The 22,732-nt window shown below is 45.6% G+C and overlaps 1 protein-coding gene across 1 annotated transcript in view; it reads left to right on the forward strand.

The window, feature by feature from the left end:
- LOC122815199 (serine/threonine-protein kinase WNK1-like) overlaps window positions 1-22,732 on the forward strand; it is a 3,137,204-nt gene that overhangs the window by 2,471,580 nt on the left and 642,892 nt on the right. The window contains exon 16 of the mRNA XM_044087493.1: window positions 6,955-7,667. Coding sequence (XP_043943428.1) covers window positions 6,955-7,667 — 713 coding nt within the window. The remainder of the gene's footprint in view (window positions 1-6,954; window positions 7,668-22,732) is intronic.

The raw sequence follows: 22,732 nt of genomic DNA on the forward strand, positions 1-22,732 counted from the left end.
ATGCCTGGTTGGCAGCACTAGATTTAAAGGAAGCATATCTGCACATCCCAATTAGGGAATCTTGCAGAAGGTACCTACGCTTCAAAGCAGGCTACTAGCACCATCCGTTCTGTGCATTGCCCTTTGGCTTATCTACTGCGCCTAGAGTATTCACAAAGTGCCTAGCTCCAGTCATTACATTTTGCAGGCAAAGAAACATTCATATATACCCATACCTGGACAATTGTCTAATTCAAGCAGAAAGCCAGGACATACTTTTGAATCATCTGGCCTTTGTACAAAGGGTGCTAACTTGTCTGGGGTACACTATAAACGAACAGAAGTCACACCTGCTACCCTGTCAACAAACTATATTCCTGGGAGCAAGCTTGAATACAACTTCCCAGATGGCTTTCCTCACGCCAGAGAAACAAATTAATTTGACTACCTACTTCAAACAAGTGTCCACAAAAACCCTGCTATCTGCAAGGCAAATACTTACAAGCCTTGGGGTTCATGGCCTCCTGCATTCTTCTAATTCCTTATGCAAGACTGCATATGAGGAAACTACAATGGTATTTAAAAAGCCTATGGTGTCAACATTCTCAGGATCTAGAAGCAATGATTCCTACGCCTAGAGTTCCTTTGGTGGACAGAGGCCTGCCACCAAAACAAGAGACTACCATTCACACTACCCCCTGCCGCCCAAACCCTAACAACAGACTCATCAGACTATGCATGGGGGGCTCACCTGGCAGGGAAGTGCATTCAGGGCAAATGGAACCTAAGTCATGTGCACCTGCATATCAATCAAAAAGAAATGTTAGCTGTACAGAATGCTTTGACAGCCTTCAAGGACCACATTCTTCCAGGACAATTAATGGTAAAGATGGACAACACCACTGTTGTGGTACATAAACAAGCAGGGAGGGGAGTACACATTCTTACCCCCTCTGCAGACTAGCCGAGGCATTGTGGAACACAGCCTTGAGATACCAAGTGCATCTACAAGCTCAATTCCTGCCAGGAAAACTAAATACGCTAGCTGACGGACTAAGCAGAAACCTCATGGACCCACACGAGTGGAAACTGGAGCCAAGGATTTTCAGCATGTTGACAAGCAAATAGGGGAGCCCAGATATAGACCTGTTTGCCTCCTCCCAGGACTAGCAATTGGACAAATTTTGCACAAGGACTCCCCACAAACAAGCTTGGAAAGTGGATGCCCTGTCCTTCAGCTGGAAAAACCTATCAATTTATGCCTTTCCTCCTCTGACTCTGCCCTCCAAAGTGCTACTAAAGATCAAACAAGACAAACCAAGGACAATTTGATTGCACTAGACTGGCCACACCAACACTGGTACCCCCTCTTGTGCAGTGTGTCACTGTTGGCCCCATGGCACCTGCCTCAGATTCCTACCCTGTTGTTTCAGCAGGAGAGCCAGGTTCTACACCCTCAACTTCAAACACTGAACCTTGCAGCCTGGCTAATTACCTAATCTCTCCTTTACCATCCCTCAGTAAACCATTGATGGATATCATCTTAGAGGCAAGGAGGCCTAGTACTAGGAAATCTTATGCTAAAAAATGGAAAAGATTCTGTGCCTGCAACCAATCTCAAGGGATGAGCACAGCAGTGCCCAATTTACCTCAGATTTTACTATACTTAACTGAGATGCTTTACAAGGGCCTGTCTTTCTCCTCCATCAAAATTCATGCCTCAGCCATTTCAGCTCATTATAGCACAGAACCTCCCCTCTTCTCTCATCCACTGCTCAAGCAGTTCCACAGAGGGGCCAAAAATTTAAGACCACCCAGGAGAACTCCACCTCCAGCCTGGGACCTTAACTTTGTATTGGAGAAACTCACTCTCCCTCCTTTCAAGCCAGCTGCTACTGCAGATTTAAAATTCCTTTTTTGGAAAACAGCTTTCCTGTTAGCAATCACTTCAGCAAGAAGCGTATCTGAATTACAGGCCCTTATGGCAGTGGAGCCTTTCATCAACTTTCATGCGGACAGGGTGTCCCTCAGGACCAATCCCTCTTTCATGCCCAAGGTGGTATCCAGTGTGGCCCTTAATCAGTCCATTCATCTGCCAACCTTCTTTCCTAATCCACAGAACAAAGGGGAATGGATACTGCACTCCTTAGATGTGCACAGACAACTTAGATTATACTTGGACAGGACTAAACCTCGAAGGAAATCTGAACAACTGCTGGTGGCATTTGCTGCAGGGGCAGAGGGGAAGGCTATTTAAAAGCAAACTATTTCTAAATGGATAGGCCATTGCATTCATTTCTGCTATAAGCACCATGAAAAACCTATTCCACAGGGGATCAGACCCCACTCTACCAGGGCTGCATCTACCTCTACAGCCTTTCTCAGAGGCATCCCTTCCAGGAACATCCTAGAAGCAGCTACCTCTGTACATACTTTCACCAAGCATTACCATCTGCCAATTTTCTTTAAATCCGGAGCTGGCTTTGCCACTACAGTCTTGCAAGGGCCTTATTGCTGGTCCTAATGCTATCTAAATTCCTCCTCCCATCCTTAGCTTTGGGAATCTACCCAAATGTGATGACTGCAACAGTGAAACACGAAGAACATAGTACAGTTGTGTACACTTACCATAAATGTAGATGTTCATGTGTATTCAGTGTTGCAGTCCTGGTTACCCTCCCTCCAGCCCCCTTACTTCTTTTGGCTATACCTCTACTCTTCTTTACTATGCTTAAAAGCTTTTTGGTGCATTTGCTTTTTTGTTGGAGGTATAACCTTAAATATGTATAGATTTAATTGCTTCCCATTAGGGGGGCACCTGACATCTGGGGCAAGAAAAACTGATGTAATGGCGTCGGCTGCATGTTTTATACTTCTGACGACCTGACGTCATGGAAGAAGAGACAGTAACCGACGCCGGACCCAAGACTTTGTTAATCAGGCCGACTGAGGGCTACTGCAAGCAGATAACCCAAATGTGATGACTGCAACAGTGAATACACTTGAACAGCTACATTTATGGTAAATGTACACAACTGTATTTTCTCCTCCCATATGGCTATCCTAACTTCAATATCCAACACTTCCTTGAGGCTCCTGTCACATGCTACTGAAGGTTCCTCTAGGGCGACTGGAACAGGCATAGTCCTCAGGCATCACACTTGGCAACAGCTTTGTACTTTCTCTGAACCCTTCAAGGCGTTGTTTATGAATGTGCCCTATGTTTTTGCTAAGACACCCTAGTCCAGAGTGTGTAAGATGAGAAAACCTTGTCTGGCGTCCGTATTCGCTTCTCAACCCCAAAATGATGCTTTTCCCAGAGTCAGCGTGGGATGAAGAAGATGTGGTTCCAAAAGTCTCAGGGTTTTTCCCACGATGCTCAGAACACACCTTCCCCCAGAGGCAGAGGGGGATATGATAAGACACTATCCTCATGGTAGAGGAGGTCCAAGGAACCAAGGGTCTCTGGATTCTTTCCCAGGCGGACCCTCTCAGCAGCCCTGAAGGGTTTGCCCAACTGCTAGTCTCTGGAGGCAGTTGAGGGACGTCTTTCTCTACACCCAACAGCCTGGGAGTCGATCACAGGTTATCATTGGGTGTTGCAGATTATATCCAGGGGATACTCAATTCCTTTCCTTCAACCCCCGGTCCCTCCCAAACACCTCCCAGATATCCCACCAGCGTAATGGGAGGAGGCAGCAGTAGAAATTTCCAAGCGGCTTGAAAAGCGAGTCATCCAGCCATCTCTCCCAGACCAGTCCAGATTAGCATCTATTCCAGGTTCTTCTTAATGCCAAAGAAAACAGGAGACTTAAGGCCCATCCTGGATCTTTCAACCCTAATCCTGTCAGTTGCCAAGACAAAATTATGGATGGCCACTCTTCAGTCCATTCTGCCCTTTCTGTGAATAAACGACTGGATGTGCTTGGTGGACTTCCAAGACACATGTACTGTCACATCAAGATGAATAGGTGCTCCCGGAGGTTCCTCCACTTCCAGCTGTGAGCCAGTCTTTATCAGTTCAGAGCGATCCCCTTTGGGCTCACCACTGCCCCCAGGGTGTTCACTAAAGTGATGGCAGTTGGGTCAGCTCAACTGCGGCTGCAGGGGTTCCAGGCCTTTCCCTACCTGGACAATTGGCTCCTCTCCTCTCCTCTCCATCCAGGCATCGACTCTGTCAAGCCAGGGATGATCTTATCAAGACCGCTCACCATCTAGGCATAACCATAAATCTCAACAACTCCCAGTTGGAACCAGTACAAGTTCTGAAGTTCATTGGGGCTCGCTTAGATACCACTCAAAGCAAGGTGTTTCTAACTCCAGACAGACTTCTATCCCTCTTACATCATCTTTCTTATATTGTTCAAGCCCAGTGTCACCCTGTGGAGTCATTTCTTCGGTTGTTGGGGTCCATGGCGGCCATGATCACCCTTATCCCTATGGCTGTTCTTCATATGAGAGTCCTCCAATGGACTCTGGTGGTTCAGTGGTCATTGCTAGACCTGCCCTTATCTCATCCAGTTTGGCTATCTCGAGCTTGCAAGGATTTGCTCCTCTGGTGGCTTCTATCCCTGGCTCTTCTTCTGGGTCATCCGTTCATCCTTCCCGACCCAGTGATCATGGTGACCACAGATGCCTCCCTGCTCGGGTGGGGGGGGCATTGCATGGGAAGGACAGTCCAAGGCACGTGATCTTCCCTGGAGACCCACCTGCATATCAATGTGCTGGGGATGAGGGCAGTGCTGTTAGTGTTGCAAGCTCTTCATGCCATCTTCCCCAAGGGACGATTGCCATCCAGACAGACAACATGTCTATTGTCTGGTACATCAACAAACTGGGGGGGACCAGGTCTTATTTCCTTTGTCGCGAAGCTATGAGATTGTGGGAGTGTGCTATCTCTGGCTGTTTTCTGGTGGCAACGCACATTCCAGGGAGGTCCAACTTTCTGACGGACAGGCTCAACAGGTCTCTTTTGATGCCTTACAAATGGTCTCATCCTTCAGTGCCGAAAGAGATCTTTCTAAAGTGGGGTCAGCCTTGCTACGATCTCTCGTCTCTCCTTCCAACGGGAAGTGCAGCAAATATTTCGCTCTGAACCCCCCCCCCGGGGGAGTCCCCCAGAGACACACTGGTTCATGCTTGGCCCTCTGGTCTACTGTATGTTTATCCTCCATTCCTTCTTATCCCAAAATGTATTCAGAAAACTCAACGGCTGGGGAGCTTAGTGATCCTCATTGCTCCCTCCTGGCCTTGCCAAGTTTGGTTCCCCTCTCTCTGGTCTCATGCAGTATGTCCTCCTTGGATACTAGATCCGGTTCTGGATCTGATCACGCATCTCTCGGGGATCCCTCATCCAGATTTAGTCAGTCTGAAGCTCATGGCTTAGCAACTGTAGTTCCAGTGATAGTTATGACTCCCAGGTGTCTTCTTTTGTCAAGAAGATTTTGATAGTGGCTCACAAGTGTTTACCAGGAAGCTTTATTCCAGTAAGTGGAAATGTTTCTCTATATGGGTTTCTCAGTATGATCTGCACCCTTTTACTGCTCCAGTCCCCACCATTTTGAAGTTTTTCGTGGATATTTTTATTTATGGCGCTAGTATTTCTGCGGTGAAGGTACAATTGGTAGCAATCTCCAGTTTTCACATAGGTGAGAATTTGGTTTTTTTGGCTTCCTCCATGATTTGTAAAGCCTTTTTAAAAAATACCTTTTTGCTTAGGCCTCCAGTCAAGGTCCCAGTGCCCCCTTGGGATCTTACCCTAGTTCTACATGCTTTGTTTTTTCCCCCATTTGAACCTGCTTTTATAGTTGGCTGGCAGTTCCTGTCTTGGAAGACTGTCTTTCAGGTGGCTATTACCTCAGCTAAGAGAGTATCGGAGATCCAGGCCTTATCAGTCAATCCCCTTTATATGGTGTTTCATAAAGGACAGGGTTTCCTTCAGAACGAATCCCTCATTCCTGCTGAAAGTGGCATCTGAGTCTAACATTAATCAGAACAAAACATAAACTCCAAAAATACGGATACGTTGAACGATAAATTGTTTAATGACTCATAGAGCTTTCAGGTTACAAAAACCCTACATACAGCCCTTTATTCTTGAGTAGCATGCTTCACCCATCAGATTTTATTACTTGTTTCTATGGTCAGATTTTAGTATTTAGTGAGTGACTCTGGGGCTGTAAAATTTCATTAGCTGCTGCTCTTTACATACTGGGGTCAAACCAGTGGTAAAACTAGTGCCAAATGTTCACGGTGACCTCATTATATGGAAGTGAAACAAAGTTTTGAATACTGATCTTTCCTTTTCTGATTAGTTGTAAAAAAAAAATTGGGGTCCTCGTAACATTTTTTTTCTTGCTTTAGTAGTGTGTAGTACTTCTGTAGTTAATCATTTTGAGTTGCGTCACTGACCTGTTTCTACTGTATGCCATGAAAGACTTTTATATGCCTCCACCCTTGTGAACTGATTAGCTCTTTCTTTATTGCCTTGTCTTACTGAGACACTATATTAGTAGACCATCATCTGGGTGGTTAGAGTATTTTGTCCTACCCTGTCAGCAGCAAGGGGTTCCCCTGCTGGAGCAGCATCTGAACTGCCTCCCACACACTGAGTACTGTTTTGCCTGCCATTTTCAATGCTACTTCTCCTGCCTGAGCCACATAGTGAATACCATGCATCAGTAGTGCAGTAACCGAGACTTCCTCCTCCCCCTCCTCAGGGTGATGAGCCCACTACTGATGCTCTCTTCCATTCCCATGCCAGCTATTTTTTTCTGTAGTGGAGCATCTAATTAGTTCCACGTTAGTTTTGGTTCAATACAGTGAGAAAGGTTGATGCATAAATGTAGGTAAAGTACAGGCTTTAATCTACCTTGAAAATGTGAAATGTATCTTAGAAGTAACAATACTCCTTGATATCAGTCTACTGGATAGAAGAGAATTCTGCCATTTTATTGAATTTTTTTTCTGTTATAGGTTGCTGTGAGAACGGATGATATCTTGACTGCAAAGACAGAAGGTACCTCTTTAGAAGAAAAAGAACATAGTATTAAAACACCGCCACAGTCAATGTCATCGTCATCTTCTTCCTCGTCACTTTCTGAAAGCAGCCCAGAGAGTACACTGGTCAAGACGCCTTTTAAAAAAGCAATTCCAGACATTATAGATGGACTGTCGGAACCAGAGTCTGTGGAACCAAAGCAGCAGACAGCAAGTGCCCAACCTAATAAAATTGGTCGGTTCCAAGTAACAACAATGCCTGACAAAGTGGGCCGTTTTTCTGTGTCTAGAACTAAAGATGAACTTTCCTTTGCTGATGAAAATAAGTCTTTGATTGAGGCTTCTGTGATCAGTAATTCATCAACATTTGTGTCTGAACATCCAGGGCAGCCTTCTGATTTGACATCCACTCTTGAACAGGAAAATGCAGATGAAACTGTGCAGACTGCACATCTTAATGGGCCCTCTTCTGATCTAGAGGATGCCTATTTGAGTAGCTTCTCTGTGAAACAGTTGGATAATGGCCATGGTAGTCCAGTTTCTCCTAACCTTCCACAACAGGACTCCAAGGGCTGCCTTTCCTCACATTATCTAAGCAATTCTTTCAACTCCTCCTATATGAGCAGTGACAACGATTCCGATATTGAAGATGAAGATCTGAAGAAAGAGCTCCACCAGCTTAGACAAAAGTAAGAGTGAAGTAGATTAAAGTCAACAAGTTGGTTTACTTCTGAAAATGCCTACTGAGCATTTTTTTTCTAAAAAGATCAGAAAAGAGAGATGAATAGACACCTCATTATCTTTTTTTCATACTTCTCAGCTAGTCACTTGGGTCACCTTCAGATCAGTCAATCTCATGCATTTGACACTGGTTTGTATCATAAAGCTTACTCATTTCTTTTGCTGCAGAATTGCTTCCTTTTCACGTTTTGGTTTAAGATTTGCAAAGCTGGAATGTTCTGTAGTTCTATCTCACCTTCAATCTTGCATATGGGTTTGGAGCCAATCCTCAGCTCCGACTCGGCCTATTTACAAGCTTAAAGTCTTCTAGTTGGCTCGTGGCTAGGTAGGTATCCCATGATACACCAGTACAATCCCCAGATCTCAATTGCCGTATCAACGAGTTCGGTTGTGCTTCTCTTTGGCTCTAAGTGTTGCATTTACTTAAACTTATTCAAAGATTTTTGTGGACTGTTTTAGTTTAAAATAGATAAACTGTTACTGTATTATTGTTTAGTCAGTTAGTGTAGTTTGCTATTAGAATAGTTAGCTTTATACTTGCGCCATTTGGTGCAATCTTTGGCCTTTTGGCCTTTTTGACTTGTTAGTATTGGTATCCTGTGTGCTGGTTTTTCATGTCTTAATATAGTTAGTATTTGTAGGTGCCTTTTGCGCTCTGTTAGACTGTGTGTTGTTAGTAAGCAAAGTCTAGTTTTTAGCAGTTGCCCGCGTGTTTGAATTGTTATTTTTATCATTGTTAACAGAACTATGTTGTGTTATTTCTTAGTCATAAATCTGAGTTTTTTGCGGATCCCTGCTTGTTTCGTTGGTTACTGTTAACAGAACTAGGTTCTGTTTCCCTTGTTAATATTCCTGTTAGAGTGTGTAAAATTCTCTGCTTACTGTAACTTTCTAGGTCTGTTTTAGTTAGAAGACCTAGTTTCTCAGTTTCCCTTCCTGCCTGGGCTAGGCTCATTTAAGTTAGAGGACCTAGTCCTCGTGGTGTATTTCTCTTTCCTGCAGGGCTAGGCCCGTTTAAGTTAGAGGACCTAGTCCTCCTCCTCCTTCTTCTCTGTGTGCGTGTGTGCTCATCTCTCTGAGAATGCCTAAAGAGAGTAAGGATCATAAGCCGTCTGGCTTTAAGAAATGGATTAAATGCTCACAGAAGATGTCCATAACTGATGGCCACAGTAAATGCGTTTACTGTTTGGGGGCCGTCCATTTACAGGAGCCCTGTTTATTTTGCCACATTTTCGGTCCTAGGGTGTTGCAAGAGAGAAAAAACAAGCTCATCCTAAAAGGTCTTCTTAAACCTTCTTTTGAGGAAGATCTGTCTAGATCTTCCTCTTCTTCCGAATCTACAAAGGGAAAGTCTTTAAGTTCTCTAAGAGGCCCTCCCCGGCACCGGCTGGTGTCCTGGAGCCACCTCTTAAAATCACCAAATCAGACAAGTCCACTGTCTTATCGGCCACACAGAGTTCGGTGCCGACTGACAGCAGTACTATGATTACAGGGTCATTTCCAAGTATTTCAGAGCTGACTGCTGAGACCATTTCACGGAGCCGGTCTATGGATCCTGTACCAGTCTCTCCTATATAGAAGTCTCCAATAATGCAGAGATCCTGTTCTACTCTGTCATCCAGGAGCTTATCAGAAGAAGTAGTAGAGAGGGTAGTGCTGAAACTGTTGAAGTCATCTGCCTTAGCTAAATTGTTGTTGGCTCCGACCCAGTCGGTTCTGGAGCCACTTGAGTCCATTAAGCCCCCTTCGATTATTCCTCCTCTGAGTCATGCTGGTCTTTTGGAGCCGGAGTGTTTGGTACTATTGGTGGAACCTTTGGCTCAAACTCCCCCTGTGGCTGTTTCGGAGCCGAGTTCTGCTCCGACACTCTCGGCACCGCCCATGGTGTCTAAGAGCCGAAGCTCCCTGGTCGGCCCCGATGAGGAAGCTTGGAACCAAACTTCTTCGGTGCCGAGTCTTCCTCTCGGCATGTCGTCTAGGGTGAGTTTGGATCCTATGTCTGTCTCGGAGCTGATGGCTCTGGAGCCGACAGCATCCTCTGTTCTCTCGGAGCCAGGGAGGTCTTCGGAGCTGGAGAGGTCGACATTCGAGATGATAAGGAGTGGTGCTGTCTGGATCATCGGCTCCTACCAAGGGTACCAACACACTTCCCCCTAAAGCACCTACTTCTGTCTCAGCTCCTACTCACTCCTTGGACAGCAGAGATCCTCAGCCTCAGGAGCCACTGGCTGGTGGCCCCCACTCTTCCGAGACCTCCCCGGAATACCCTTCCCAGGAGCCTCCATGGAAGAGAACATGTAAGAGGACACATGTAGACTCCCAGAATGAGTCTCTGGCCTCTGACACTGACCTCGAGGAGTCAGAAGGGTCCCCCAAGTCATCCTCTGATGATGTCTCCTTCCTAGACATCCTGGAAATCCTTAAACAGAGGTGTGACTGGTCCACTGGTCACCCCTTCTGATGAGCAGTCAGTTCACCTGAAGGCTTTTTGGGTCTCAACCTTCAGCCTCTTGGGTGTCTTCACCCTTCGCCGAACTGATGGAGCTAGTTAGTCGGAAGGTGTGGGATACTCCTGATGCCGTGGAGCCAGTCCCCAGGAGAGCAAATGTTTTTTTCTGCCCCTCCCCCCCCCACCCCAGAAAAGGACTTTTTGTCTAACTGTGTTCCCATAGATGCCACGGTGGTGGCAGCGGCCACTAAGAAGGAGCTAGCTGAGACTTCTTCTATTCATCTGACGAATAAGGAGTCTCGAACGATGGACAGATATGGGAAGAGTATCTTTTCTTCAGCGGGATTTGCCCTTAGATCACTGAACTACCTTACTCACTTCACAAGGCTTCAGAGAGATCTCATTAAAGAGTTAGGAGATTCTCTTCAAGGTACATGCACTGAGGTAGTCCCTGACAAGGTGTCTGCCCAGTTGGCCACCTTGAATTCTATCGTCAACTCTTCCATGCGGCTTATTTCGTATGCAGCTGATGGACCGAGTAGAGCAGCAGGTTCAGGAATTTCCCTAAGGTGTCATTCCTGGATGCATTTGTGTAATTTTGCAGAACCGTTCAAGTCTACCTTTGCCAATACCCCCTTCGGTTCTTCATTGTTTGGACCCAAGGTAAAGGACACTGTCACCTGGTGCGAGCAATAAGGAGAAACCCTCTCTGCCGTGGGAGTACATTTTACTGATGTTCTTTGTGTTTCACTGTTGCAGTCATTACATTTGGTAATCTGCTTGCAGGTTGCCCTCAGTCAGCCTGATTAACAAAGTCCTGGGTCCTGCGTCGGTTGCTGTCCCTTCTTCCATGTCGTCATGTCGTCAGGGTTATAAAACATTGCAGCCGATGTCTTTACGTCAATCTTTCTTGCCGTTCAGTGTCCAAAGCAGAAGCAGTTCACAAGTGCCAGCCGGCCGACTCCTGAAATTTTTGTTTTCGAGTTTCAGAACCAAAGTCTTCAACTAAAGCTAAGTACCCCATTGGGGAAACTTTTTCTTGCTCCTTACCGATGGCAGTAAAAGTTAATAATTGCATTACTTGTGGAAAGCAAATACCTCATAAAGATTTTCATTCATACTGTATTCCTTGCCTAGGCCCTGACCACGATGTACTGTCAGTTTTGTGCTTTATGTAATCAGCGCCCTATCCGTCGTTGGTATATTTTTGCCTCTAAATATTTCGGTTCTCTGTTTAATTATCCAGAAATGTCGTCGGTTAGCCATCCGACTACCAGGATTCCGAAAAAGCACAAAGATAAAGACAGAGACAGGCCGCAGAGGTCCGAAACTGCTGATGACGCTTCTCCTAAGCCATTCGCCAGTTCGCCGGTACTCAGTGAGGCACTTTTGCAGCCCCTGATACCGCTACTTCTGATTCACAGGCCTCTACTAAGACCCATTCGGAGTCTGGTATGCCGGAAGATGCTTCATCTGTGGAACCCATGGATGTCTCTACCTTGGATGGGTCTAGAGCCGCTGTGCAGGCACTGGCTTCTGAGGGTGTATTCAGGCTTACGGACTTGCATATTAAATCAACGCCTCCTTCATTACTTAGGCCTAAATCTCGATCCATGTCTAAAAAAACCTACGCCCAGGCCACATGCTCAGGCCTCTATGCCTAAAAAACAAATGATAGGAATGGCTGAAGATCTAATAACGCTAATCAGGGGTAGCCAACCCCCACCCCCCCAAAGAGGCCTAGGACTGAGGTTGATTATGAATCTTCTGATCAGGATTCTGTTTTTTTTTTACTCTTCTGATGACCTGGATTTGTCCTTACCTACTTATGAGGATTCTGATGCAGAGGACTCTATTCCCTCTGCTTCCACTCCTGAGGATTTTTCTTTTGGGGAAACCTTACATTCTCTAAGGGAGCATTTCCACTGGGAAAGCCAGGATTTTTCTGATTCAAAAAGGAGGCTTAGTGAGTTCCTTCTCCTACCTCAGCATAGCCCTTTAGCTGATGTTCATCGTGCATACAGCTGCAGTAATCACAGATGGGTTTTCAGCCGTCAGTCGGTCCCTCGGTCGGACGAATTCCAAAGTCTTGGTCCGGCGTCGGTTGTCGTCGCTTACTCTTCTGACGTCAGTGAGGCCAGAGTATATAAGACACAGCCGACGCCATGTTCTTCAATCTTTTTTGCCGCTCGGTGCCCAAAGCAGAAACAGTTCGCAAGTGCCAGTCGGCCAGCTCCTGAATTACGAAAAAATTGGAACCGAAGTCTTCTTTAAAGCTAAGTACCCCGTTGGGGAACCTTTTCTTGCCTCAGACCGATGTCAGAAAAAGTTAATAATTGTATTTCTTGTGGGAAGCAAATACCGCATAAGGATTTCCATTCCCTCTGCATACCTTGTTTGGGCCCAGACCACGACGTCTCGGGCTGTCGCTTTTGCGCTACCTTCAATAAACGCACTATTAAGTGTCGGGCGGAGTTCGCCCAACACTACTTTGGTAAAGCTTTTGATTATAAGATGTCGTCGGAAACTCCGACTACCGTTTTGCCCAAAAAACGCAAGGAAAAGGACCGACACACGAGACCCGCGTTCCCCGCCGACACCACGCCAAAACAGGCTACACGTGGTCCGGTTCTCAGCGAGATGCCTTTGCAGTCCCTGACTACCGACGACACTCCTTTGGTGGTGTCTTCTGTACCCGAGACCGCTGGGTCCTCGGCCCTTTCCCAGACTACTACCGAAGCCTCTGCTAATGTCGAGCCTACAAATGTGGACAGGTCCACCTTCACCCATGGTGTATTTAGGCCCTCATCTTCTTTTGCAATTAAGGCCTTTACTAAATCCAAAGCAGCCAGGCATCCCACGAGGCCTGTTGCACAGGGCCCATCTTCAGGACCCATGCCTAAAAAACAGATGCTAAAAATGGCTGAGGATTTAATTACTCTTATCAGAGGTTCTCAACCCCCTCCTGACAAGAGACCCAGAGTGGAGGAAGATTCTCCCTCTTCTGATCAGGGATCCATTTTATCAGAACATTCTGATGCAGAGGAGCACTTTTACTCTCCTTTTGAGGATTCGGATGCAGAACATTACATCCCCTCGGTATCCCCTCCTGAGGATTTTTCCTTTGCGGAAACCTTGCACACCTTGAGGGAACACTTCCATTGGGAAGGCCAAGACTTTTCAGATTCCAAGAAAAGACTTAAGGAATTTCTTTGGTTACCTCAACACAGACCTCTGGCTATACCCCCTGTTTTGGACATACTGGATGATGTTTATTCGGAGGCTTGTCTTAACCCTGATTCTCTGCCTCCTGCACCAGTCAAACCTGATAGGTATTACAGAGTACCCAGCTCTCACCAATTTCTCTTCAAAAGCCATAATGCTGACCCTGAAACCATTTCACAAGGCCCCAAGGGATTGAAGGCCTCCACTGCCAAGAATACCCTTCCTACAGAAAGGGAATCCAGATCTTTAGAAAGGTGGGGTAAAAAGGTATATACCTCGGCCACCCTAGCCATGAGGGCCTTAAACTGTCAGTTTCATATGATTAAATATCAACAGTACCTGTTATCACAATTAAGGAACAAAATGTCTCAACCTGAACAACCAGATTTAAGAGTTACAGGATATGATGCATAGTGCAGAGCAAGTGGGTAAACACACCTTACAATGTGGTTATGATGCCCTAGAGGCCTCCAGCAGAGCGGCTGCTACAGGATCAGTCATTCGCAGACATGCCTGGCTTAGGGAACAAAATTTGCCTGATCATGTGAAAGCTAAACTTCTAGATGCTCCTTTACAAAAGGATGTACTATTTGGCACTAATGCTGAGGAGATACTACGGAAAATGGAAGAAAAAGCCAAATCCATGCAAACTGTCAAAGATTTCTTACAGGTCCAACCACCACGTTTTAGCAGAAATTGGCCTTCAAAAAACTGGTCCTTTCCAGCCACTGACAAGCCCCAAAGAGGTAGATACAGATGCACAAGGGGCAGAGGGCAATCACAAGGATCATATAGAGGCAGACAATGGCAAACTCCAGCACCAAGAGGTGGTGAAGACAGTGCACAACAATACAGGAAGCAAACCCAATGACTCCCTCATTTCCATGCCAAGCATGTCTCAGCTGGCAGCACCTTTGGGAGGGAAACTAGCATTATTTGCAAGCAATTGGCATATTGTCACAACAGACAAATGGATACTGGACATTATAAACAGAGGCTACAAATTTCAATTTCACACTCTTCCAAACAAAATCAAAGGGCAGAGGCACAACTGCAAATTTCAAAGCTCATAAACATGAGAGCTATTCAAAAGGTACCTACGCACCAACAAGGTCAAGGTTTTTATTCAAGACTTTTTCTGGTACCAAGGAAAGGAACCGACTGGAGACCCATATTGGACTTATCCATCCTAAACACATTTCTACTCGTACCAAAATGCAAGATGCTCACATTACAGCAACTTCTTCCCATGCTGGGCAAGGAGTTTTGGCTGGTAATATTGGACCTCAAGGAGGCATACCTGCATGTCCCAATCAGACAAAGCTGCAGAAGATACCTCAGATTTCTTGCAGGTTCAATCCACTATCAATTCTCTGCATTGCCCTTTGGCTTATCTACTGCACCCAGAGTATTCACAAAGTGCCTGGCATCAGTGATTGCCTACTGCAGACTTCAAGGGATACAAATTTACCCTTATCTGGACGACTGCCTGATCCAAGCGGACAGCAAACACATACTTCTGGAACATCTGGCATATGTGACACGGTTACTGCTTTCTCTGGGATATACAATCAACAAAGAGAAATCAAGGCTAACACCATCTCAGAAAATAACCTTCCTGGGTGCCAACTTGGACACAAACACCCAGATGGCATATCTTACGCCAGAAAAACAGGGGCAACTATCTCAGTACTTCAAAATACTAGCAAAAGTACCAGGCTTACTGCAAGGAAAATCCTGCAGGCTCTGGGATTCATGGCATCTTGCATTCTTCTAATCCCATGTGCAAAGCTGCATATGAGGAAACTTCAATGGTACCTAAAAAATCTATGGTCTCAACACAGTCACAGTTTGGAAACTATAATACCAATAATTCCATGTTTGCAAAAGGAATTTCTATGGTGGGCCCAAGCATGTCAAGTAAACACAGGCCTTCCATTCTGCAAGCCTCAAGCAAAACAAGTCATAACCACGACGCCTCAGATTACGCCTGGGGGGGCGCACATGAAGGACAGGTGCATTCAGGGCAGATGGTCCCAAAAGGAAAAGCACCTTCACATCAATCAAAAAAAACTGCTAGCAGTAATAAATGCAATTACAGCTTTCAAGGACGTCCTGCATCCAGGACAATTACTGATAAGAACAGACAACACCACAGTAATGTGGTACATAAACAAACAAGGAGGAACACACTCATACCCCTTGTGCAGACTAGCCATGACTCTTTGGAACTTGGCTCTGGAAAGACAAATCGAACTTCAAGTTCAGTACTTGCCAGGATTGGAAAACACACTGGCAGACAATCTAAGCAGAAATATGACAGATCCACGACAAGAATGGAAGTTACATCCTCAGGTGTTTACAGAAATAATCCAAGCGTGGGGGAGGCCAGACATAGATCTTTTTGCCTCCCACAGGAATCATCAATTGGAAAAGTTTTGTTCAAGGACCTTTCATCCAAAGGCCTGGAGAGTGGGCGCCCTTTCATTCAGTTGGACAGCATGGACAGTTTACGCATTCCCACCTCTGCCTCTTCTGCCCAAGGTGCTTTTGAAAGCAAGAACAGACAAACCGAGGATGATACTGATTGCTCCATATTGGCCAAGGCAACACTGGTACCCACTCTTGAGGAGCCTAACACATACTCCTCCCTGGTCCCTGCCTCTAATGCCTCTTCTACTGACTCAGCACAGCTACAAAACTCTTCACAGTCAGCTGAAAACACTCAATCTCGCTGCATGGAAAATTCCTTAACACCACAACAGACCCTACTCTCCAAGGGAAGTGCAGGATGTCATTTTGGAGGCCAGAAGGCCATCTACTAGAAAAGCTTACTCCGCAAAATGGAAGCGGTTTTGCTCTTGGAATGAGAAAAAAGGCCAGGACCCTAGAAAACTGAACTTGCCTCAGGTATTACAGTATCTAGCTGAGCTGCTGAACAGTGGACTTTTATTTTCCTCCATAAAAATACATGCATCAGCCATTTCTGCAGAATTCAACACGGATCCCCCTTTATTTTCTCACCCACTCTTACGACAGTTCCTCAGAGGGGCTAAGAATATAAGACCTCCAAGGAAGCAACCAATACCAGCCTGGGACCTTAATTACATACTAGAAAAATTAACATTGCCTCCTTTTGAACCAGCTGCCTCAACAGATTTGCAATATTTGTCCTGGAAAACAGCCTTCCTTTTGGCCATCACTTCAGCTCGTAGGGTTTCTGAACTACAGGCCCTCATGGCGGTGCAGCCCTTCCTCATTTTCCATCAGGACAGGGTTTCCCTTCGTACCAACCCATCATTTATGCCAAAAGTGGTATCCAGGGTAGCCTTAAATCAAGCCATACACCTCCCTACCTTTTATCCCAATCCTCAAAACAAAGGGGAAAGGTGCTACACTCTTTAGACATCCATAAGCAGCTACGTTATTATTTGGACAGAACAAAGTCCTTCAGGAAATCAGAACAACTTTTTGTGTCCTATGCTGTAGGGGCTCAAGGGAAACCAGTTACAAAACAGACTATTTCCAAGTGGATTGGCCACTGCATACGGTTTTGTTATTCCTATCATGGGAAATCTGTTCCTACAGGTATCAGATCTCACTCCACCAGGGCCACAGCTACCTCTACAGCCTTCCTCAGAGGAGTTCCTACCAAAGATATTTTGGAGGCAGCCACTTGGAGTTCTGTACATACCTTCACAAAACACTCCCACCTGCCTTTATATTCCAGAACAAGAGCAGGCTTTGCCACTGCTGTTTTGCAGGGCATTCTGGCTCAACCCAGTTCCTCCTAGTACCTACCACCCTATGCATAGCTTTGGGACTCTACCCATCTGTGATTACTGCAGCTGTATGCACGATGAACATAGTACAGTTTTGTACCTACCATAAATGTAGATGTTCAAGTGCTAATACAGCTGCAGTACAGGTTTCCCTCCCTCCTTCCCCACTTGGTAAAGGCATGGGGCCTAACAACCTCTTCATACTACCTTACTGGGTTATCCTGCTATGTTTTATTTGCTTGCATCCACTGATTTTGGATTAGATTGCATTGCTTGTATATGTATATAAGCATTATTTATGTATTGCCTTCCTTTTGGGGGCACCTGACATCTGGGGCAAGAAAGACTGAAGAACATGGCGTCGGCTGTGTCTTATATACTCTGGCCTCACTGACGTCAGAAGAGTAAGCGACGACAACCGATGCCGGACCAAGACTTTGGAATTCGGCCGACCGAGGGACCTCCTGACGGCTGAAAACCCATCTGTGATTACTGCAGCTGTATTAGCACTCGAACATCTACATTTATGGTAGGTACAAAACTGTAGTTTCCTCCTGTACTAGACATTGTTGATGATGCTTTCTCGGAATCTAGTTTGGCCCCTGATTCCCTGCCTCCTGCTCCCAGAAAACCTGACAGATACTACAGGGTCCCTGAGTCCCACAAGTTCCTTTTCAAAAATCCTATTGCAGATCCAGAGACTTTTTCACAGGGGCCCAAGGGCATTAAGGCTTCTACTGCTAAAAATCCTACCCCTTCTGATAGAGACTCCAGGGTGCTGGATAGATGAGGTAAGAAGGTTTACACTTCTGCATCCTTGGCCATTAGGGCTTTAAACTGCCAGTTTTATATGTTAAAATATCAGCAACATGTTATTGGACTGCTTAAACAGAAAATGTTGATTCCTGACTGTGTGGAAAATAAAGAATTACAGGATTTAATGCATTCTGCTGAACAAGTTGGAAAACATACTTTGCAATGTGGTTTTGATTCATTACAGGCCTCTTGCAGGGCTGCTGTTACTGGGTCTGTGCTCAGAAGACATGCTTGGCTTAAGGAGCAATCTTTGCCTGATCATGTTAAAGCTAAATTGTTGGATGCTCCTTTAAATCAGGACCACCTGTTTGGTAGCAATGCTGAGGAAGTTCTTAAAAAGATGGAAGATAAAGCTAAGTCTATGCAAACTGTTAAAGATTTTTTACAAGTTCAGCCTCCTAGATTTAGTAGGCACTGGCCCTCTAAGAATTGGTCCTTTCCAGACCCTTCCAAGTCTTCTCAAGCCAAACCCAGACACAGAAAAATCCCCAGGTTTCAGTCCCAGGGGACTCTCAGAACTAAGCAGTGGGGGGCCTCCACTTCCAAGTCTGGGAATAATAAGACTCCCCCCTATGGTAAACTGTTTCAATGACTTCCTTTTAAAATTTCCAAGCACTTATTATCTGACTGCCCCTTTGGGGGGAAACATTGCTCTTCATGCAAAGAATTGGGAACACATTACCCAGGACAAATGGGTTTTAAGTATAGTGTCCCAGGGATACAGATTTCACTTCCACACGTTGCCAACACCAAGTGGGTGGCCGGACCTATCCCCAAATCAGTGGGCAGAGGCCCAAAAATAAGTACTTTCTCTGTTAAGCATGGGGGCTATTCATCTGGTACCAGAAGAGGAAAAGGGACAAGGTTTCTACTCGAGACTTTTCCTGGTACCCAGAAAAGACAATTCATGGCGTCCTATCCTGGACCTGTCTACTCTAAACACCTTTTTGTAGATTCCAAGATTCACGTTGCTGACTCTTCACCAATTACTTCCTATGCTAGGCAAAGATGCCTGGTTGGCAACACTAGATTTAAAAGAAGCATACCTGCACATCCCAATCAGGGAATCTTGCAGAAAATACCTACGCTTCAAAGCAGGCTACACACACTATTAGTTCTCTGCACTGCCCTTTGGCTTATCTACTGCGCCCAGGGTATTCGCAAAGTGCCTAGCTCCAGTTATTGCATTTTGCAGGCAAAGAAATATTCAAATATACCCATACCTGGACGATTGTTTAATTCAGGCAGAAAGCCAGGACATACTTTTGAATCATCTGGCCTTTGTAAAAAGGGTTCTAACTTGTCTGGGGTACACCATAAACGAAAATAAATCACAAGTGGTACCCTGTCAACAAATTATATTCCTGGGAGCAAGCTTGAATACAACTTCTCAGATGGCTTACCTCACGCCAGAAAAGCAAATTCATTTGACAACCTACTTCAAACAAGTGGCCACAAAAACCCTGCTATATGCAAGACAAATACTGCAAGCCTTGGGTTTCATGGCCTCCTGCATTCTTCTAATTCCATATGCAAGACTGCATATGAGGAAACTACAGTGGTATTTAAAAAGCCTGTAGTGTCAACATTCTCAAAACCTAGAAACAATGATTCCTATCATACCTTGCCTATGCCTAGAGTTCCTTTGGTGGGCAGAGGCCTGCCACCAAAACAAGGGACTACCTTTCACACCACCCCCTGCCGCCCAAACCCTAACAACAGATGCATCAGACTATGCTTGGGGGGCTCACCTGGCAGGGAAGTGCATTCAGGGCAAATGGAACCAAGTCAAACGCACCTGCATATCAGTCAAAAAGAAATGTTAGCTGTACAGAATGCTCTGACAGCCTTCAAGGAAGACATTCTTCCAGGACAACTAATGGTAAAGACGGACAACACCATTGTTATGTGGTACATAAACAAGCAGGGGGGTACACATTCTTACCCCCTCTGCAGACTAGCCATGGCATTGTGGAACACAGCCTTGAGCTACCAAGTGCACCTACAAGCTCAATTCCTGCCAGGAAAATTAAATACACTGGCAGACGGACTAAGCAGAAACCTTATGGACCCACACGAGTGGAAACTGGAACCAAGGATTTTCAACATATTGACAAGCAAATGGGGGAGCACAGATATAGACCTGTTTGCCTCTCCCCAGAACTACCAATTGGACAAATTTTGCACAAGGACTCCCCACAAACAAGCCTTGGAAAGTGTCCTTCAGCTGGAAAAATCTATCAATTTATGTCTTTCCTCCTCTGACTCTGCCCTCCAATGTACTACTAAAGATCAAACAGGACAAACCAAGGATGATTTGGATTGCTCCAGATTGGCCGTGCCAGCACTGGTACCCCCTCCTGCGCAGTGTGTCATGGTTATCTCCATGGCACCTGCCTCAGACTCCTTCCCTGCTGTCTGAGAGGAGACCCAGATTCTGCACCCTCAGCTTCCAACACTGAACCTTGCAGCCTGGGTAATTACTTAATCTCTCCTTTACCATCCCTTAGCAAACCTGTGATGGGTATCATCTTAGAGGCAAGGAAGCCTAGTATTAGAAAATCTTATGCTAAAAATGGAAAAGATTCTGTGCCTGGAACCAATCTCAAGGGATGAGCACAGCAGCGCCCATTTTACCTCATGTTTTGCAATACTTAACTGAGATGCTTCACAAGGGCCTCTCTTTTTCCTCCATTAAAATCCACACCTCAGCCGTTTCAGCTCATTATATCACAGAACCTCCCCTCTTCTCTTATCCACTGCTCAAGTAGTTCTTCAGAGGGGCCAAAAACTTGAGACCACCCAGGACAGCTCCAAACCCAGCCTGGGACCTTAACTTTGCCTTGGAGAAACTCACTCTACCTCCTTTCGAGCCAGCTGCTACTGCAGACTTAAAATTTCTTTCTTGGAAAACAGCTTTCCTTTTAGCAATCACTTCAGCTAGAAGGGTATCTGAATTACAGGCCCTTACGGCAGTGGAGCCTTTCATCATCTTTCATGTGGACAGGGTGTCACTCAGAACCAATCCATCCTACATGCCCAAGGTGGTATCCAGTGTGGCTCTTAATCAGTCCATTCATTTGCCAGCCTTCTTTCCCAATCCAGAGAATAAAGGGGAACGGATACTGCATTCCTTAGATGTGCACAGACAACTTAGATTCTACTTGGACAGGACTAAACTTCAAAGGAAATCTGAACAACTGCTGGTAGCATTTGCTACAGAGTTAGAGGGGAAGGCTATTTCAAAGCAAACTATTTCTAAATGGATAGGCCATTGCATTAATTTCTGCTATAAGAACCATGGAAAACCTCTCCCCCAGGGATTAGACCTCACTCCACCAGGGCTGCATCTACCTCTACAGTCTTTCTCAGAGGCATCCCTACCAGGGACTTCCTAGAAGCTACTACCTGGAGTTCTGTACATACTTTCACCAAGCATCATCATTTGCCAATTTTCTCTAAATCCAGAGCTGGCTTTGCCACTGCAGTCTTGCAGGGCCTTATAGCTGGCCCTAATGCTATCTAAACTCCCCCTCCCCCCAACCATAGCTTTGGGAATCTACCCAAATGTAATGACCGCAACAGTAAAACACGAAGAACATAGTACAGTTGTGTACACTTAATAAATGTAGATGTTCAAGTGTATTCACTGTTGCAGTCCTGGTTACCCTCACTCCAGCCCCCTAACTTCTTTTGGCTATACCTCTAATTTCCTTTACTATGCTTAAAAGCCTTTTTGGTGTATTTGCTGTTTTGTTGGAGGTATAGCTTTCTGTTTTTATATTTAATTGCTTCCCATGAGGGGGGCACCTGACATGTGGGGCAAGAAAAACTGATGTAATGGCGTCTGCTGCATGTTTTATACCCCTGACAGCCTGACGTCATGGAAGAAGGGACAGCAACAGACACAGGACCCAAGACTTTGTTAATCAGGCCGACTGAGGGCAACCTGCAAGCAAATTACCAAATGTAATGACTGCAACAGTGAATACACTTGGACATCTACATTTATGATAAACGTACACACCTGTACTTTCCCTCTAGACTATACCCTAAGGGTCAGAGGAGGTGGTAAGATGTAGTTCAAGAAGTCCTAGAGGTTTTTCCAGGATGCACAGGGGGACTCCTCCTTCAGAGGCAGAGGAGGAGGAGGAAATTATGGACGTCGCCCTAGAGGCAGGGGCGGTCCGCAAAACCAGGGAGGTCGCGATTCCTTTCGGGGCCGGCCTTACCAGCGCTCTTGATGTGGGGCCCGACTGTGCCTCTCTGGGGCCGGTCGGGGGTCGCATTTCTTTGTATCCAGATACCTGGCTGGGTATCACTCAAGACAAGTGGTTACAAAGATTTATTAACGGAGGTTATGGCATACCCTTTTCTCTTCCACCCTTTGTTTCCAAGAGGATCCCGGATGTTCCACCCAATCACAGGGATCAGGCAACTGTGGATGTCAAGTTACTGTCAAAAAGTTACCTAAACCGTCCCAACAGACCAAATAGGATCTGGAACTTACTCCAGATTCTTTGCAGTGCTAAAACATACAGGGGACTGGAGGCCCATTTTGGACCTCAGCAGATTGAACGAATCAGTAAAAAAGGACAAGTTCCAGATAGTGACAGTGCAGTCTATACTCCCATTATTAGGGAAAGACAATTGGATTTGCTCAATAGATCTCCAAGACGCCTACTACCACATAAAAATGGACAGGGCGTCGAGGAGTCATCTACGCTTCTGGCTGGGAGAC

Source organism: Protopterus annectens, chromosome 11.part0 (genome assembly GCF_019279795.1).
Source record: "Protopterus annectens isolate FY-2018-M chromosome 11.part0, PAN1.0, whole genome shotgun sequence".
Classification (NCBI taxonomy): Eukaryota; Metazoa; Chordata; order Ceratodontiformes; family Protopteridae; genus Protopterus; species Protopterus annectens.